Source organism: Grampus griseus, assembly GCF_964374135.1.
Source record: "Grampus griseus genome assembly, chromosome: 9".
In the NCBI taxonomy this organism is placed as follows: Eukaryota; Metazoa; Chordata; class Mammalia; order Artiodactyla; family Delphinidae; genus Grampus; species Grampus griseus.
In genome coordinates, this window is record NC_139003.1 from 98,761,889 (window position 1) to 98,777,378 (window position 15,490).

The 15,490-nt window shown below is 49.7% G+C and overlaps 1 protein-coding gene across 1 annotated transcript in view; it reads right to left on the reverse strand.

The window, feature by feature from the left end:
- Nucleotides 1-5,615: 5,615 nt before the first annotated feature.
- LANCL2 (LanC like glutathione S-transferase 2) overlaps nucleotides 5,616-15,490 on the reverse strand; it is a 60,185-nt gene continuing 50,310 nt past the window's right edge. The window contains exons 7-9 of the mRNA XM_082661590.1: nucleotides 13,512-13,688; nucleotides 10,468-10,540; nucleotides 5,616-8,113 (exon numbers count right to left, since the gene is read on the reverse strand). Of these exons, the coding sequence (XP_082517716.1) occupies nucleotides 7,998-8,113; nucleotides 10,468-10,540; nucleotides 13,512-13,688 (366 nt within the window). The 3' untranslated portion in view covers nucleotides 5,616-7,997. The remainder of the gene's footprint in view (nucleotides 8,114-10,467; nucleotides 10,541-13,511; nucleotides 13,689-15,490) is intronic.

Here is a 15,490-nt window from a genome sequence, read left to right on the forward strand (position 1 = left end):
CTATGAAAGTCTTGCCAAAAATGTCCAACCAGGATATAACCACATCTGGAGCAGCGTTATCCGACAGAAATTTTTATGATGATGGAAATACTTGCACTGCCCAGTACAGTAGCCACGGGCTAAATGTGGATATTGGGCAGTTGAAATGAGGCTAGGATACATATAGTTGATTCACCTTGTTATACAGCAGAAACTAACACAACATTGTAAAGCAATTATAGTCCAACAAAGATGTTAAAAAAAAAAAAAGAAATGAGGCTAGGGAGATGCAGGAACTGGATTTTAAAATTTAACTTAATCTTCATGAAACTAATTTACATTCAGATACTCACCGGTGGCTAGTGGTTACCATATTGGACAGTGTAGCTCCAGAGTCCAAACTGAACCTCCGAGTTGCAGGAAGTGGGAGACGGCAGGACCAGTTTCCGTGGGGAAAGAATCAGACAAACTCACGGGGGAGATTTATGAGACAACAGTCCTGGTGTCTTCAGAAAGTTGATGTCGTTAAAAACAAAACAAAAAAGCAGGCGAGTGTCCTAGGTTATGAAAAGATTAACAAAATATAAAGCAGGAACCTAGATTGGATCCCGACGGAAAACAACAATACAGACTTAAAGCACTCCTGACTCGGTCGGGGCACCGGACATGGCCTGGATGCAGCGTAATATTACAGAATCATTGTTAGTTTTCTCAGGTGTGACACTGGTATTGTGATTATGCAGCACATTATTATAATAGTAATTTATTTTTGGCTGCGTTGGGTCTTCATTGCTGCGTGCGGGCTTTTCTCTGATTGCAGCGAGCGGGGGCTGCTCATTGTTGCAGGGCGCGGGCTTCTCATTGCGGTGGCCTCTCTTGTTGCAGAGCACAGGCCCTAGAGCACAGAGGTTTCAGTGGTTGCAGCACGCGGGCTCAGTAGTTGTGGCTCACGGGCTGTAGAGTGCAGGCTAAGTAGTTGTGGCACACGGGCTTAGTTGCACTGCAGCGTGTGGGATCTTCCCGGACCAGGGATTGAACCTGTGTCCCCTGCATTGGCAGGCAGATTCTTAACCACTGAGCCACCAGGGAAGTCCCTACATCATGTTTTTTAAAATCTCCCATTGGATCACATTGGTTTACAAACATGCTATTTAAAAAAAAAAAAAGTTTTTTCTTGATCTTATTTCTCTTACCAACTATGGCCCCATTTCTTTCCTCTCTTTTGCAACCAAACTCCTTTTAGCGTTGTCTGTTCTGCTCACCAATTCACCAAGGACCTCCAGGCTGCTGGATGCAATGGCCAACTCCTAGCATTTCTCTCACTTATCAGGATCGGCTGAAACAGCTGGTCACTCCTCTGCACACGTAAAATTTCCTCACTGGCCTCCAGGAAAACAGACCTCTACTCAATGAGGTAGAGGTCTTCTTCTCATCCTCCTTTGCTGGAGCAAACTCCTCCTGATTCTTGGTGTTACGTGGCCAAGGCTCTGCCTTAGCTCCTTCCTTCCCTATTCCCTTTCCCCTCACTTTCTGGGTGAGCTCTCTCAGCTCATAGCTGTAAATAATCAACATGCAAATGACTCCAAAGTGACAGTTCCCTCCCAGATTTCTCTCCAAACTCCAGCCGTCCCGGTCACCTCAGACTCCACATGCCCTGAGCCCCGAGTGGCCTCTTCCACATCTCAGCTGCTGGCGACGCCCCTTCCAAGGCTAACTCTGCTCTCTCGTGCTCTGCACTGGCCGTCAGGAATCCTACTGGCTCTAGGACACAGCAAGAGGCCGACCATTCTCGCCAAGCCCACATCATTTCTCTCCTGGACCAGCCTTCTGGTTTCCCTACGTCCACCAGGCATTCTCTCAGGATGTCCCCTTCGACGCATAAATCAGATAACGTCCTTCCTTTGCTCAAACCCTCCAGTGGCTCTGTACTTCACCCAGAGCAAAAGCCAAACTCCTCCGAATGGCCTTCCAGGCCTGGGCCTTCCTTCCTCCCCGCCCCCTCCCCCGTGTGGTCATTCACTCCACTCTTGAACAGGGCACGGCCTTTGTCAGGTGCTCTTTCCACAGATACTCATCTGGCCAACTCCTTCAATTCTTCAAGTCTTGGCTCAAATGTCACCGTCTCTAGTCTTACTCTGACCATCCTGTTTAGAACAGTAATTTGTGTTCTCTCCACCATCAGTCCCTCTTATTTTGTTTTATTCTATCTTTTTTTCCATATTATTTATTACCTTATAACATAGGAGAAAATTTGTCTATTTAGCCTTATTGCTTGTCTCTCGCTGCTACAAACTCTACAAGATAAAACTTTTTGACTGTTTTGATCACTGATGGATTCCAAGTGCCCAGAATAATGTGTGGCATTGAATAAGCCCTTCATGACTATGTGTTGAATAAATTAACATCCTCAAAGAGATAAAATATTGCAACAAGAAGAGGATATACACAAAAGATACCCTGAGAACAAGAAAAACTCCTGGAACTAAACACACAATGGAAGGATTCGAAAATAAAGTTGAAATCTCTTGGAAAGGAAAGCAAAAAGGTGGAAGGGAAAAAAACATTAAGAAATAATTCAAGAAAATTTCCTACAATTGAAACACACAAGTTCCCAGATTGGAAGGGGCTACCAAGAACCCAGGACTACATCGACAGATGAATGGATAAAGAAGATGTGGCACATATATACAGTGGAATCTTACTCAGCCATAAAAAGAAACGAAATTGAGTTATTGGTGGTGAGGTGGATGGACCTAGAGTCTGTCATACAGAGTGAAGTAAGTCAGAAAGAGAAAAACAAATACCGTATACTAACATATATATATGGAATCTAAGAAAAAACCAAAAAGTTCTGAAGAACGTAGGGGCAGGACAGGAATAAAGATGCAGACATAGAGAATGGACTTGAGGACACGGGGAGGGGGAAGGGTAAGCTGGGACGAAGCCAGAGAGTGGCATGGACATATATACACTATTAAATGTAAAATAGATAGCTAGTGGGAAGCAGCCGCATAGCACAGGGAGATCAGCTCGGTGCTTTGTGACCACCTAGAGGGGTGGGATAGGGAGGGTGGGAGGGAGACGCGAGAGGGAGGGGATAGGGGGATATATGTATACATATAGCTGATTCACTTTGTTATACAGCAGAAACTAACACACCATTGTAAAGCAATTATACCCCAATAAAGATGTTAAAGCAAAAAAAAAAAAACCAGGACTAGGCTCATCATCGTGACAGAGAAAAAACTGTACAATTTGCAAAGTGCTCACAATCAAAACACAACATCTGAGCACAAGGAAACAAGAATCACTGTGGCTCTGAGGTTCTCGGAGGTAACACTGGAAGCTAGATGTCAGTATGCTGCCTCGAAATTTCAGGAGGAAAGTGGCTTCCAGTGCAGAATTCTCTAAACAATCTCTGATTCAAGTGTCAGGGCAGAACAATGACACCCTTCAGGCAGGCAAGTTCTCAGGACTTTCAGTTCAGCTGCAGGGAGCATGGTCCTTCTTGCTACTGGAGAGCCTCTGGAGGCAGCACCGTCCTGTTCATTACCCCCCTTTTAGTTCCCAGCAGCCAAGCATAAAGCGCTGGATAACTTCCCTGTGGCCTCTCTGACGAAATGGTTGAAAAGCTGGCTTCCTCAGTTCTTGGGACCGTGGGAGACATTTGTATGATTGTGGGTGGATATGTGATTATGCTGCTTGCTACATGCTTTATTCTCTCATGAACAATACTTTAAAGAGGGCGTAAGGTCCCTGTTAACATGTGACCAGCACTGCATCTGATGATGATCTTATGAAAGCCACAAGGATCTACCTGGTACAGAAGCGGGAAGACCTCCAGGGGCATTAAACAAAGAACAGGCTGGAGGACGGAGAACCCAGCCTCTCTGAACTTCTAGATTTTGTGTAAGCCTGAAACTGTGGCTTGGTTCCTCCTTGCCCCTATGGCAGACTCTTCCCCTTGAAGGACCCTGGTGCGGCTGGGCACACACACGCCCACGCCCACGCCCACGATGGCCGAAAGCTCGGGGATGCTAGGCAGAGCAGTGGTGCGCGATGGTGGCGTGGCTTGGGATCTTGGAGCTGGACAGACCTGGGTTTTCATTTCATTACTCAGGAGAGTGAGCCCGTTTCTTCACACACAAGCACTACATGCACACCTTCAAGTCCCCCATCACAGAGCACTTCCGCATGCTAGATGCTTTCTCCGTTTGTTATTCCGTTTTAATTCTCCCACTAACCAAATAAGGTTGGTTAGTCCAAATAAGGCCCTGATTACACAGAGAGACTCTGTAGGAAACAGCTGATCCAAATTCACACAGGCTGCTCCAGCCTCTGCGCTGGATGCCCACTCCACAGGCTCCCTGACGACTGGGGCCAGCCACAGCCTCACGCCAGAGGTCACGGCGCCGCAAGGCTGAACCGGTCACACTTCGCCGCGGTGCCCTCCTGCCATTAGCAGAAGTGCACGCCCGGAGGCCCGCCGCCCCGCCCGCGCTGCGGAGGAGCTGTCCGAGGTCCTGACACAGGCGGGCCGGCCCTGAGCCTGAGCGGGGCTGCGCCCTTCCGCAGGCGTCCGTCGCGGGGCCGGGCGAGCTGCAGGAGGGTGGCTGTCGCCGTCCCTCTCAGCACCGAGCACAAGGCCTGGCATGCTGGGTGGAGCACTTGAGCAAACTGGAGACGGAAATGGGGGCAGGGGCGCGTTGTGAGGCCGACTGTAGCCTCCGTCACCCAGCGACCCAACCCCAGGGAGCAGGGGCCGTGGAGGAGCCTGCGGCCTTCCTCTGATCAGGAGAAGCGATGACGCAGCACGGCCTTCCGGGCCACCGGCCAGTTTGACAGAAGGTTGACAGGCGCTGGGGGTGACCGTCTGGTTGGAATGGACACCTGGCTCTCCTCCAGAACACAGGATGTGGACAAACAGAGACCTGAGAGGAAGGGGCCCTTGAAGCTTAGCAAAGAGACTGGGAAGGAGTAAAGACAGTCTGTAAACACGTTTGGGGGACCTGGGCCTCACGCCTGGGTCCTGCTTTTGTGAATTTAGCAAATGAAGTGATAGCGGTTGAGAACTGCCTCACGAAGTTAAGAGTATGGAATTGCACTGAATGGTTCAAGGGACCCAGGAGGACAGGGGCACAGATGACAGGGCCTCTCCGGGGTTTCAATTTCTCACCTTCCACGTTGGGCACATAGGGGAAGAGGTACTGAGTACAAGTCAGAAGTATGGCCACTGGCAAGAACCGTCGGGTCGGAAGCCTGACTGTCCCTCATTCCAGCTGTGACCCTGGGCAAGGCCATCAGCTTTCTCATGTGTAAGACAGTGATGAGAAGAGTGCCCACCACCATGCACGCTGTGACCCCAGCCGTGCTGGGGCCATTCACGGTGACTGTGAGTGTAAAGGCCTGTCACACGGGCAGGCTCAAGACAGGCTTCTCTTGGTGCTGCCCAGGGCTCGGAGGCCCTTGGGATAGAGAGAGAAAGCCGTCATTCTAGTGAAGCACCTAGCACGCCATAACGTGAGCAACGGCCACATTTTCCGTGAGGAAGGCCATCTCCAGAACGGTGGCCGGGGCTTCCAACCGTCGCTCTCAAAGGCAGTGGTGAGAAGAGACGAAGACCCCGCAAGTGTCACAACAAAACCATGTTTTTACTAAGTACCGAACCAGGGAACCCCACACACTTTCTGTGGACATCGTTTTCTCTTTCATATTTTAAAATGGCATTGTGCATACACATTATTTTAAACACTTAGACACATCTTGGATACAGAAATGTAAGAAATCGCCGTGAGCTGCTCTGAGATCCGAAATCGCACTCATCAGAACCACTAAACCAGCTCTGGGACTCCTCTGTCCCGCTGCCTCTGGGGACTGAGAGCTGGACCCGGCACCATGCAGCCGCCCGCGTCGCGCCCCAGGAAGCGGGTTACTGTGGAGTCACAGACTGCGTCTCTGTTGACATCTGGTGGGTAAGCGGGAGGGGTCAATCCAGCTGGCTTCTAAAAACACCCTGCAAATACAATCTCCTCCGTTTACCTCACAAGCGCGCCATCTTCCCTCAGTGTGCGAGGCAGAAACAAGCCAAACGTACAAGGCATCGTGATGCCCAGGTGTCACGAAGGGTCACCCTCACTGCTTCCGGTCAGGAGACACGTGGCCAGGACCAGGGCCTCCATGAGCTGCCCCCTCTTGCTGAGGGGGGTGAATCCTGTGCAGCCCCACTGACCTCCCCTGAGAAATGAGACGGCTTGGGTAACACTCTGTGCCGAAGTCCCGGGGGCTGCCCTGAGCTTTGGCCGAGGTGGCAGCAGTGCAGCTGGGCTGAGCTGTGACACCAGGGGAGCTCTTCGGACAAACAGCCCCTCAGCTCACTCACGTCCCCGCCTGCAGGTCCCGGGGAACCGGGCTGCCTGAGATGCACATGAGCAGGCCCGGGAAGACGGTTAAAACACAACCGTGAGGATTTATACCCATGGAAGTCATCAGCCTAACCTGAACAGTCGTGACGGAGACTCATGAGGCATCATTTAGAAACCGAAGGGCACGTGTTCGGGAGTCAGCCCCACCGCCAAGGCTCAGCGGGACCCTGAGGACTGCACAGAATCACACACGTGTGAAGGATCTGTCTTCTACATGGACACTCTTTCACCTTTATGAAAGGAGTGGAAACGAGGCTGATAAACATCTGACAATCCCTTGTAGATAAGGACCAGACCATCAGAGAGACCTATCTTGTCTTTTATGAACTGGCTTAGCTCATGAGAAGTCTGTACAGTCCTAGACCACTCACACCATGACAGCAAAACTCTCCTAAAAACAGATGTACAGGGTGTAATTACTGAGGGTATGCTAACCCAAAGTAATGCCCAGTTTTAAAATAAAAGTTGTCAGACAGAATCGTAATTTTCTTGGTTAGAAGACTGCTTTCCATATGCATAAATGCAGACTAGTACTTTATGCTTAATACATTTCATCAAAGGTGAGACTTTTATCAACCAAATAGTAGACAAAAATAAGGACTAAATTCATTCCAATTTGTACTTGGATAACTTACCAAGTTTTGGAGTAAGTTTAATTGGAGGGACATGGAAGAGATGAGTATCTCTCTGCTTATTATGCATCTGGAATTGTATCCACTGCACTTATAACACTAAGTTATAATGTTGATAGAACCGAGGTGCAGCCTGCTTTAATAATACACACTGAATCTAGACTTGCCAGCCCTCAGTCGCTGCTACATGATTTACAATGTGGCCACGAACACGGTTCCCTCGAGTGGCCCTGGTGTCATGAGTCCACCCCCCAGGGCACGGGCTGCCTTGGATTGCGAGGAGGGTCCGTAACTTCACACGAAGAGCCTGAGAATGGGAGCCCCAGCAGAGCTGCAATGCACCCCCTTTGGCTTCTTAAAAACACTGAGGTGAGCACAAAACACAAAGAGGGAGCATTCGACTACCTGGTGGAAAGGCTCACCACCCCCTACTCCAGCAAACCCCCTCTACCTGTTCTATTTCTTTTCATTTCTGGAGTGGTCTTTCTCTCATGCTGATCTGAAAGGTACCCCCAGAAAATGCTGGAAAGTCTTACAACTGGGACATCACTGCGGAGAATATTCTGCTACATAGGACGGACACCACCTGCCTATTTCCTGTTTGTCAGTACAGAAAACACCCCACTTTAAATATTATGTACAGAGAAGAGGCTGCCGCGTGCCCTCATGCACAGCCAGCTCGGGCTCATGGACAGAGAAGGGCTTCCGTTTAGAACCTACACCTACAGACAGCGAACACCAAGAGACATGCACACACTACAGAGAACTGGACACGAGGAGTTCATATTTCACACCAGTGAGGGGACACTGTTACAGAACGCTGATGGGATGGTCTGTCATCACACTCTGACACAGGGGGTCTGGGAGGGTGCCTGCTTCTCCTTTTTCTCCCTCTTTCAGGATTCACACTTGGTTCCGTGTCAGGCATTAAGCAACCCGGTGGCTTCTGGTCCAGTTGGATCTCTCAGTCGTCTTTTTGCACCTTTGTATCCCTCTGTGGAGAGCCGAGTTCAAATGCTGGAAACCGTGATGCCTCTGGGGCCAGGATGTCGGAGAGGAAGTGAACAGTGCCAGCCATACCTGCAACGCAAAACGCGGTCCTTCGTGAGAAAGGGTGCGTGGTGGGGTCCAGAACCAAGTGACCTCTGATCGCTGCCTTTACTGGGGCTGTAAGGATGTGGGAAAAGGTGGGGAGGACTTTGAAAATAACTTCACACGCACAAAAAGGAAGTCTTCACATCAGCACCCAGCAGGTAATACCAGTTTTCTTCATTATCTTAATTTTAAAAATTGGTTTCTGAGCTTTAATCTTGTATCTTGACACTTTAAGATGATTTCACAGAAGTGCTAACACAGAAGTTAAGGGCGCTGCTACTGTGATATTCCAACATATAAACGTCCTCTCAGAGCCTTTACATTTTTATTCCAAACGGAAGGTTGCACTTTGGGTTTCAAAAATGTTATTTTAAAACGAACTTTACTTGCTTGGTCAAAGTCCTCACCGCCAATCACTGCAGTAACTCAGCAGCCTACCCGAAGGATCCCTTGGAGGGAGGGAGCTCCTCCACAAAGGGTCCTGGGCGCTGTGGGCCCTTCCAGCCTAGTGGCCTCCACACCGGCACTCACCCATCCAACGAGAACCTAGTCAGCGCCTCCTGCCAGGCACTTGTGAGGCACAGGGGCCCAGAAGAATGCAAGAGCTTCCCAGCCTCTCGGGAGGGTACATTCGAAGATTTTCACCCGCTGGGGCTTTGAATTTGCCATTATCAACTTGAATTTATGAACCTGAATGAACTCCATTTAGAGTTCAGGTATTAACTGTGTTATATCTGATACAAATACACCTCATTTTTATGACCCAAAAGACGACATTTTTATTCTGAGAAACATTTTTTTCATTACGGTTTCTTTGAATATTAAAAAGATCTTATTCTGCAAAAGATAATGACAGACGCTCTAATTTTTGCTCGTTTATCTATTATATGATTAAAATCTCAGTAGCTGAAACAAAACACGGCATTAGCACGACAGACAGTTCAGACATCAAGAAGATAACGAAGGACTGCCACCAAAGCTTTTTATGCACAAAAATTTAACCCCTCAGGTGAACTGGAGCAATATCTTGAAAATACAAACTACTAAAACTCACTGAATATGAAACAGATAACTTGAACAGCCTTGTAACCTATTAAACAAACTGAATTTGTAAATTTCAAACTCCCAGAAAAGAAATCTCTCGGCTAGGAAGGTTTCGCTGAAGAATGCTACCAAACATTTAAATGAGAATTCTTCCACCAATTAATATACAATCTATTACAGAAAACAGAGTAGAAGGTACTTCTCAGTACAGTTTATTAGGCCAGCATTACCCAGATAGCAAAACCAGACAAACACAGTATAACAAAGGAAAACTACAGGCCAATATTCCTCATGAATATAGACACAAAAATCATCAACATATTAGCAAATATAATTCTGCAATACATAAAAAGAACTGTACACCATGGCCAAGTAAGGTTTATTCCAGAGATGCAAGGTTGGCTTAATATTTGAAAATCAACCAGTGTGATCCACAGTGCTAGGGGCCTGAAGAAGAAAAGCCACATGATCTTACCAACTGATGCAAGAAAAGCACCTGACAAAATTCAACACCCATCTAATTTTTGAGTTTTTAAAAAGTATTCATTTATTCCTTCTGAAATTTATTTTGGAATTACTATAAAAGGTGGCTCTAAAGTAATTAAAAAGTCACCATCCATTTATCGTAACACCATTAACGTTTTCCCTCTGGTTTCTGTGGCTTATGTTCCAAATTTCCATTACACACACACACACACACTAAACAAAGAATATCTGAGTCTCTGTAGGACTTCCATTTTGTTTTCCTGAATTATATTCTATGTACTGTGTGTGCCTGGAGCAGACTCGCAATGTGTTTGCTGGTTTCTTTCATTGCTCTTGTTTTTCAGAACTGTCTTCAATATTCTCATTATTTTTTCCAACTACTAATACTTGTATTTACTAATACTTTTAAATTACTAATATTAATTATTTACACTTCTTTACATGACTTAATTAAACACATTTAAGTAACTAACCAAGTTTGCTGTGAATAGATCAATACTACACGCACAATATTACCGATGAAATGCACAGGAGTAAACGTTATTTTCTTCCATTACTGAGCAGCAGACAGTCTATGCCTATACAGGTCACAAAAGATCTAAAAATACTTGGAGGAAGTTCACAGGAGCACACACAAAACAGGCAAGGTAAAGAGACTCAATATAATTTTCAGCAATGAACGACTTTGCTCACGGTATTTACCAGCTGTGCAGCGATTACTAATTAAGATCAACTGTGAGTGTGCACAGTCAGGAGAACCAAATGCACACACCCAGATACTTAAACCTGGAGCTTTCCCTCACTCTTACCTTCAAAGAGAGAATAGGGTCTGTCAGGAATGCGGCAACCATGTGTTCCATATTCTAGGCACCATTCTGCAAACTAGGGAGAAAGACATTTCTTTTTAAGAGTGGGGATTTCACTTGGTGAAAATGGAACGCCTAAGACACTGCAGTGAATTCACCCAGAATCAAAGTAAGCAGACTCCCAGGCAACAGAGTGGTCAGGAGCGTGAGCTCGGAGCGACTCGGCACCACCTCTTCTGAGCAGGTGAGACCTGGCAAGCTCTGTCACCTGCCTAGGCCTGCTTCCTCCTCCGTAGGGGGGAATTTACCTAGGAAGGTTGTTGGGAAGGCTGAAGTAAGGAATCTCACAGCCCAACAACCTCCGGTCTTTTCTAAGCACCGCCTCCTGCCCCTGCAGGCGCTCCGTCCAGATTAAAACACTGGCTCTGAAACCGCTCGCCTGGCTGCGCTCTCTGGGCTCACCGCCAGCCCCTCTGCTGAACACGCAGCCCTCCCTCCCTCCCTCCTCTCCCCACTGCTCCCCGGCCGGCCCACCCACTGCCCACTGCCCACCCTGCTCATCTTGAAAACTCATCCCTTAGCTTTATCAGCAATTTCCTCTGAGCTCCCCGACCCTTTCTTCTTAAACCTCTTCAATGGATTTTTATAACATTATAATAAATTTCCCTTTTTGGCTTAAGGTAACTTATTTTTGTCATGTGTACATAAAGAATCATAAATTCAGCACATATACAATAAACCTTCTACCCTCCAGATCTGCTCACTCTTCTAGCTTGTCTGATGCTCCACCACCTAGTCAGAGACCAGAGAGACATTCACACATTTCTGTCTTCTCCACATTAAGAAAACCCACTGAATTCTGTGGGCTCAGCTCCATGTCTGTTTTTAGTGTCTATCATGAGGAACTTATTTAGTTTTTAACGTCTTTATTGGAGTATACTTGCTTTACGCTGGTGTGTTACTTTCTACTTTATAACAAAGTGAGTCAGCTGTGTCAATAGCTTAAGTGTTTCTGAATCTCTCCTCTTCAGTATCACAGCCAATGCCCTTGGGTTTATAACTCAACATTTCTTGCATTAATTATTAAACAACAATTTGGAGAAACCCAAATTGTTTACCTCTACCTCATCCATTCCACCGTGGCCACGGCAATCCTTCTGAGAGGAGTCTGGACATGAATCACAAACCTTTGGGAAGCCCCGCCTGCAGATGAGAACCACCCAGGAGCTGGTACCCGGGGGCCTGGGCTCCCGCAGAACCGGGCCCAGGGTGTGGTCCAGGCACTTTTTTTTTGCAGTACGCAGGCCTCTCACTGTTGTGGCCTCTCCCGTTGCGGAGCACAGGCTCCGGATGCGCAGGCTCAGCGGCCATGGCTCACAGGCCCAGCCGCTCTGCGGCATGTGGGATCTTCCCGGACCGGGGCCCGAACCCGTGTCCCCCACATCAGCAGGCGGACTCTCAACCACTGTGCCACCAGGGAAGCCCCAGGCACTCTTTTAAAGCTCCAGTGATTCTAAGATGTAACCAAGGCTCAGATCTACTGACTAAGGGGAAGGACCAGCTTTCTTTGGCCTCGGCCCCTCTGACTTCACCCCTCGCCCTGCACCCTCCCGTGCTGAGCGCTCGGGGTCAGGCTGCACTGTGCCGTGCCTGCCTCCGTGGCTCTGCAGGGGCTCTTCTCCTACTGGGGTGCACTTCGCCTCCCCATGCCCTGCCTTCCTGGCCCACCTGAAAAGCTCCACATCTTTAGAAAACTAGCTGTGCCTCAGCCCCCATGAAGCCTTCCCCAATCCCCATATTTTCTTACCGATCTGCTACTGTGACTGCCGTCTACCCGAACTGCCCCTCGCCTCGCTGACCCCAGCTCCTGCCCTGCTCTGCTCTGGCCAAGGGAACGCTGCGGGCCCCAGGGTGCTCACCCCGCCAGCTTCCTCGGCTGGCGGCACCGCTCCCACCCGCCTGCTCAAGCTCCAGCTCTGCTCTGGGTCTCAGCCTACATGGCACCCCCGACGCCCGGGTCAGGCACCTGCCTCTGCATCCCCACAATACCCCGCGCGGCCTCTGCTGAGTGTGGGCACTACGACCGTGTGCGTGTCTCGGGGCACCAGGTCGGAAGGCTCTGTTCCATCTGGTGTGAGAAAAGGCTTCAGAACAGTAATAAATATACAGAATAAGCCACCCGAATGCCTCCATCTGTCAAGGGTCATTGGACATTTTGGTGCATTTTCTTCCAATCTTTTTTCTGTGCTCCTGTAACTTTATTTTGTGAAATGTGCACAGCAATAAAAACGCCAGCAAACATTTACTGAGTCTTGTTTTGTGCGTCCATTTTCGCACATCCGATGCGTATTTATTAGGCCTGTCCTTGGTGCCGGCACTGCCCTAGGTACTGGGTAGGGTCGGGACGTTGACTAGGAAGATCACGCAGCTCGTGGTCTAGCGTGCGGCACACTCAGGAACAAGCAGAAGCGCACGGTGAGTGCCCTGGTGGCTCTGTCACTGGGGAGACCTCACAGGTCGCCTCCACCAGGCAGATTTCGGGGAAGCCCCAGGAACGCTGCGCCCCGTGGAGAGCGGGGGGCAAGGCAGGGGAGAGGCAGGCAGGGGCCGAGGCGCACGGGGCTCTCCACTTCGGGGCTGTGGGTGCCGCTCACGGGCAGTGGGAAACCACTGGAGGATTTTAAGCAGGGGCAACTACCGACGACCTGCCCATTACCTCAACTGATTCTTCCTGGAACAAATTTAGGAGGCGGGTAGTATTTTTACAGATGAGGAAACTGAGGCTTGAAGAAGGGGCGCCCCAAAGTCATGAAGCGAATAAATGCACAGGAGGGCATCCTAACAGGTCATGGGACTCCAGAATGCATTTCCACCCCTTAGTGCCATTGTACAGATGGTACGGCCAAGGCACACGGCCGCCAGGGACAAGGCTCTGCAGAAGAAACCGCAGAGTTGGGAGAAACATGTCTGAAGGAGGAGAGAGCTGTATTTGGGCTCTGTGTGTGCCCTGGAGGGTTCAGAAGCGGTTTGGATAGAGATGCCCTTACCTTGCAAGCGCGGTAGAGGTACTTCTTGTCCCGCGTGAGGTGGTAAAGGGAAAGGAAAGAGTAGCCGTTGCCAGCGGTCCCATGGCAGATCCCATAGCCCTTCCGCAGCAGACCTCGCTGCCAAATCACATCGCTGCACTCCATGGCCTCCTTCAAGTACTTCTCCTCCTTAAACACCTGGGCGATGAGAAACAAAGCGGTGTTAAACAGATGTCTTATGCAACGAGTTAGCGAAATAGTTCCCCTTTCTGTTTAGGAAACTGCACGGTGTTCAGAAACCTGAAATGACGGGTAAACCAAGCCCAGAGGCAGCAGCACTGCACCAGGTACCGTGCCTCCTGGGACCTGTAGGCTGCAGCTGTGACACTCCTACTCGTGCAGAGGGCAGTCGAGGATTCCGCACTGTCCCGTCATGCAGGTCAGGAACATTCCACATCCTAGGTTAGCCACACATCCAACGCACCCGACGAGCTGTCATAAACCGTCACAAGGAACCCCGCAAAGAGTGTCCTCAGCCCCAGCGCCAGGCGGCACCATCTCCACGCAATGGTTTATGGGGACGGAGGGACAAACGTGCTCAGTGGAGGCAAGTGCGCCAGCATGAGGAAGCTTTCGCTCCCCCAGATTCCCCTGGACACTCCTCTGTCGCCTCTCATTTCATTTATTTTCTTTCCCTGGTCCTCTCCTCTGAATCTGTTATTAGCAGTCTCCCCTGCTTATTAGCTCATTCCATTCTAGTGCAAATGCGTTTTGGACCACGGATTAGAGGCAAAAGGTCACTGGAGAAGAGCTCCTTGGGGCGGCAAAGGGAACCCTCCTTGTGACTGCTGAGCGGTGACTCCTGGGCACCCGCCGAGGAGGCTCTGAGGTGCAGGAAAACCCAAGTGCCTGAACTGCGACCAGCGCCTGCCGTGGCCAGCAGGGGACGGAGGCAGATCCGCACCGCAGTCACCGCTCCGGGCACAGGGCCTCGCCAGGGGCAGGGGCAGGCCTCTCGGTCATAAACGCAGCTGAGACGTGGACTCTGGGGCCCCTGAGTGTCAACCTCAGCTCTGTCACCTTTTAACTGTGACCGAGGACAAGGCACCTCTTACGTCTTAATGTACTATAAAGATACCCTTTCTTCATCTCAGCGGCTTGTTGTATTAAAATGAAGTAACACACAAGAAGCTCTCAGAACACTGCCTGGCGCATGGTGAGTGCTACTTCCGAGCTGTCACTGACCACCATCCTTTCTGTGTTATGATGCCGGCACAAACATGTCATCCTCGCATTTGCATCTTAAGCCTCTTGAAATGAATTCTAAAAGGAACCTTGCTCCCATCCTGAAAAAGACTAGGTCAAAGCTGACAGGTGAAAGGAGACTGTTTTGGAGGCTCTGTCATAAAATCACACTGAGTAAGGCCAGTCCTAAAGAAAACCTGACTGGCTCCTTTCTGATGGTCACCCAGGGGTACGTGAAATCAATCGGACTTCTTTCCCGTCGTCCCTGTCCCCCTGCTGAGACTGAAGCTGCTAGAGGCACCCCACGCAGCGAGCTTTACCTTCCTTCCCTGGCGCATGCCCGCAGCACGCCCACCACGCCCACTACCGTTACACACTCATACTCCACGTGAGGAGCTACTCTGAATAGCGGGACACTTGAGGGGCTTCCCTGGTGGCGCAGTGGTTAACAATCCGCCTGCCAATGCAGGAGACATGGGTTCGAGCCCTGGTCCAGGAAGATCCCACATGCCGCAGAGCAGCTAAGCCCGAGTGCCACAACTACTAAGCCTGTACTCTAGAGCCCACGAGCTGCAACTACTGAGCCCACAAGCCACAACTACTGAGCCTGCGCTCTAGAGCCCACGAGCCACAACTACTGAGCCTGTGCTCTAGAGCCCACGAGCCGCAACTACTGAGCCCACGTGCAGCTCTAGAGCCCGTGCTCTGCAATGAGAAGCCACCGCAATGAGAAGCCCACACACCACAACGAAGAG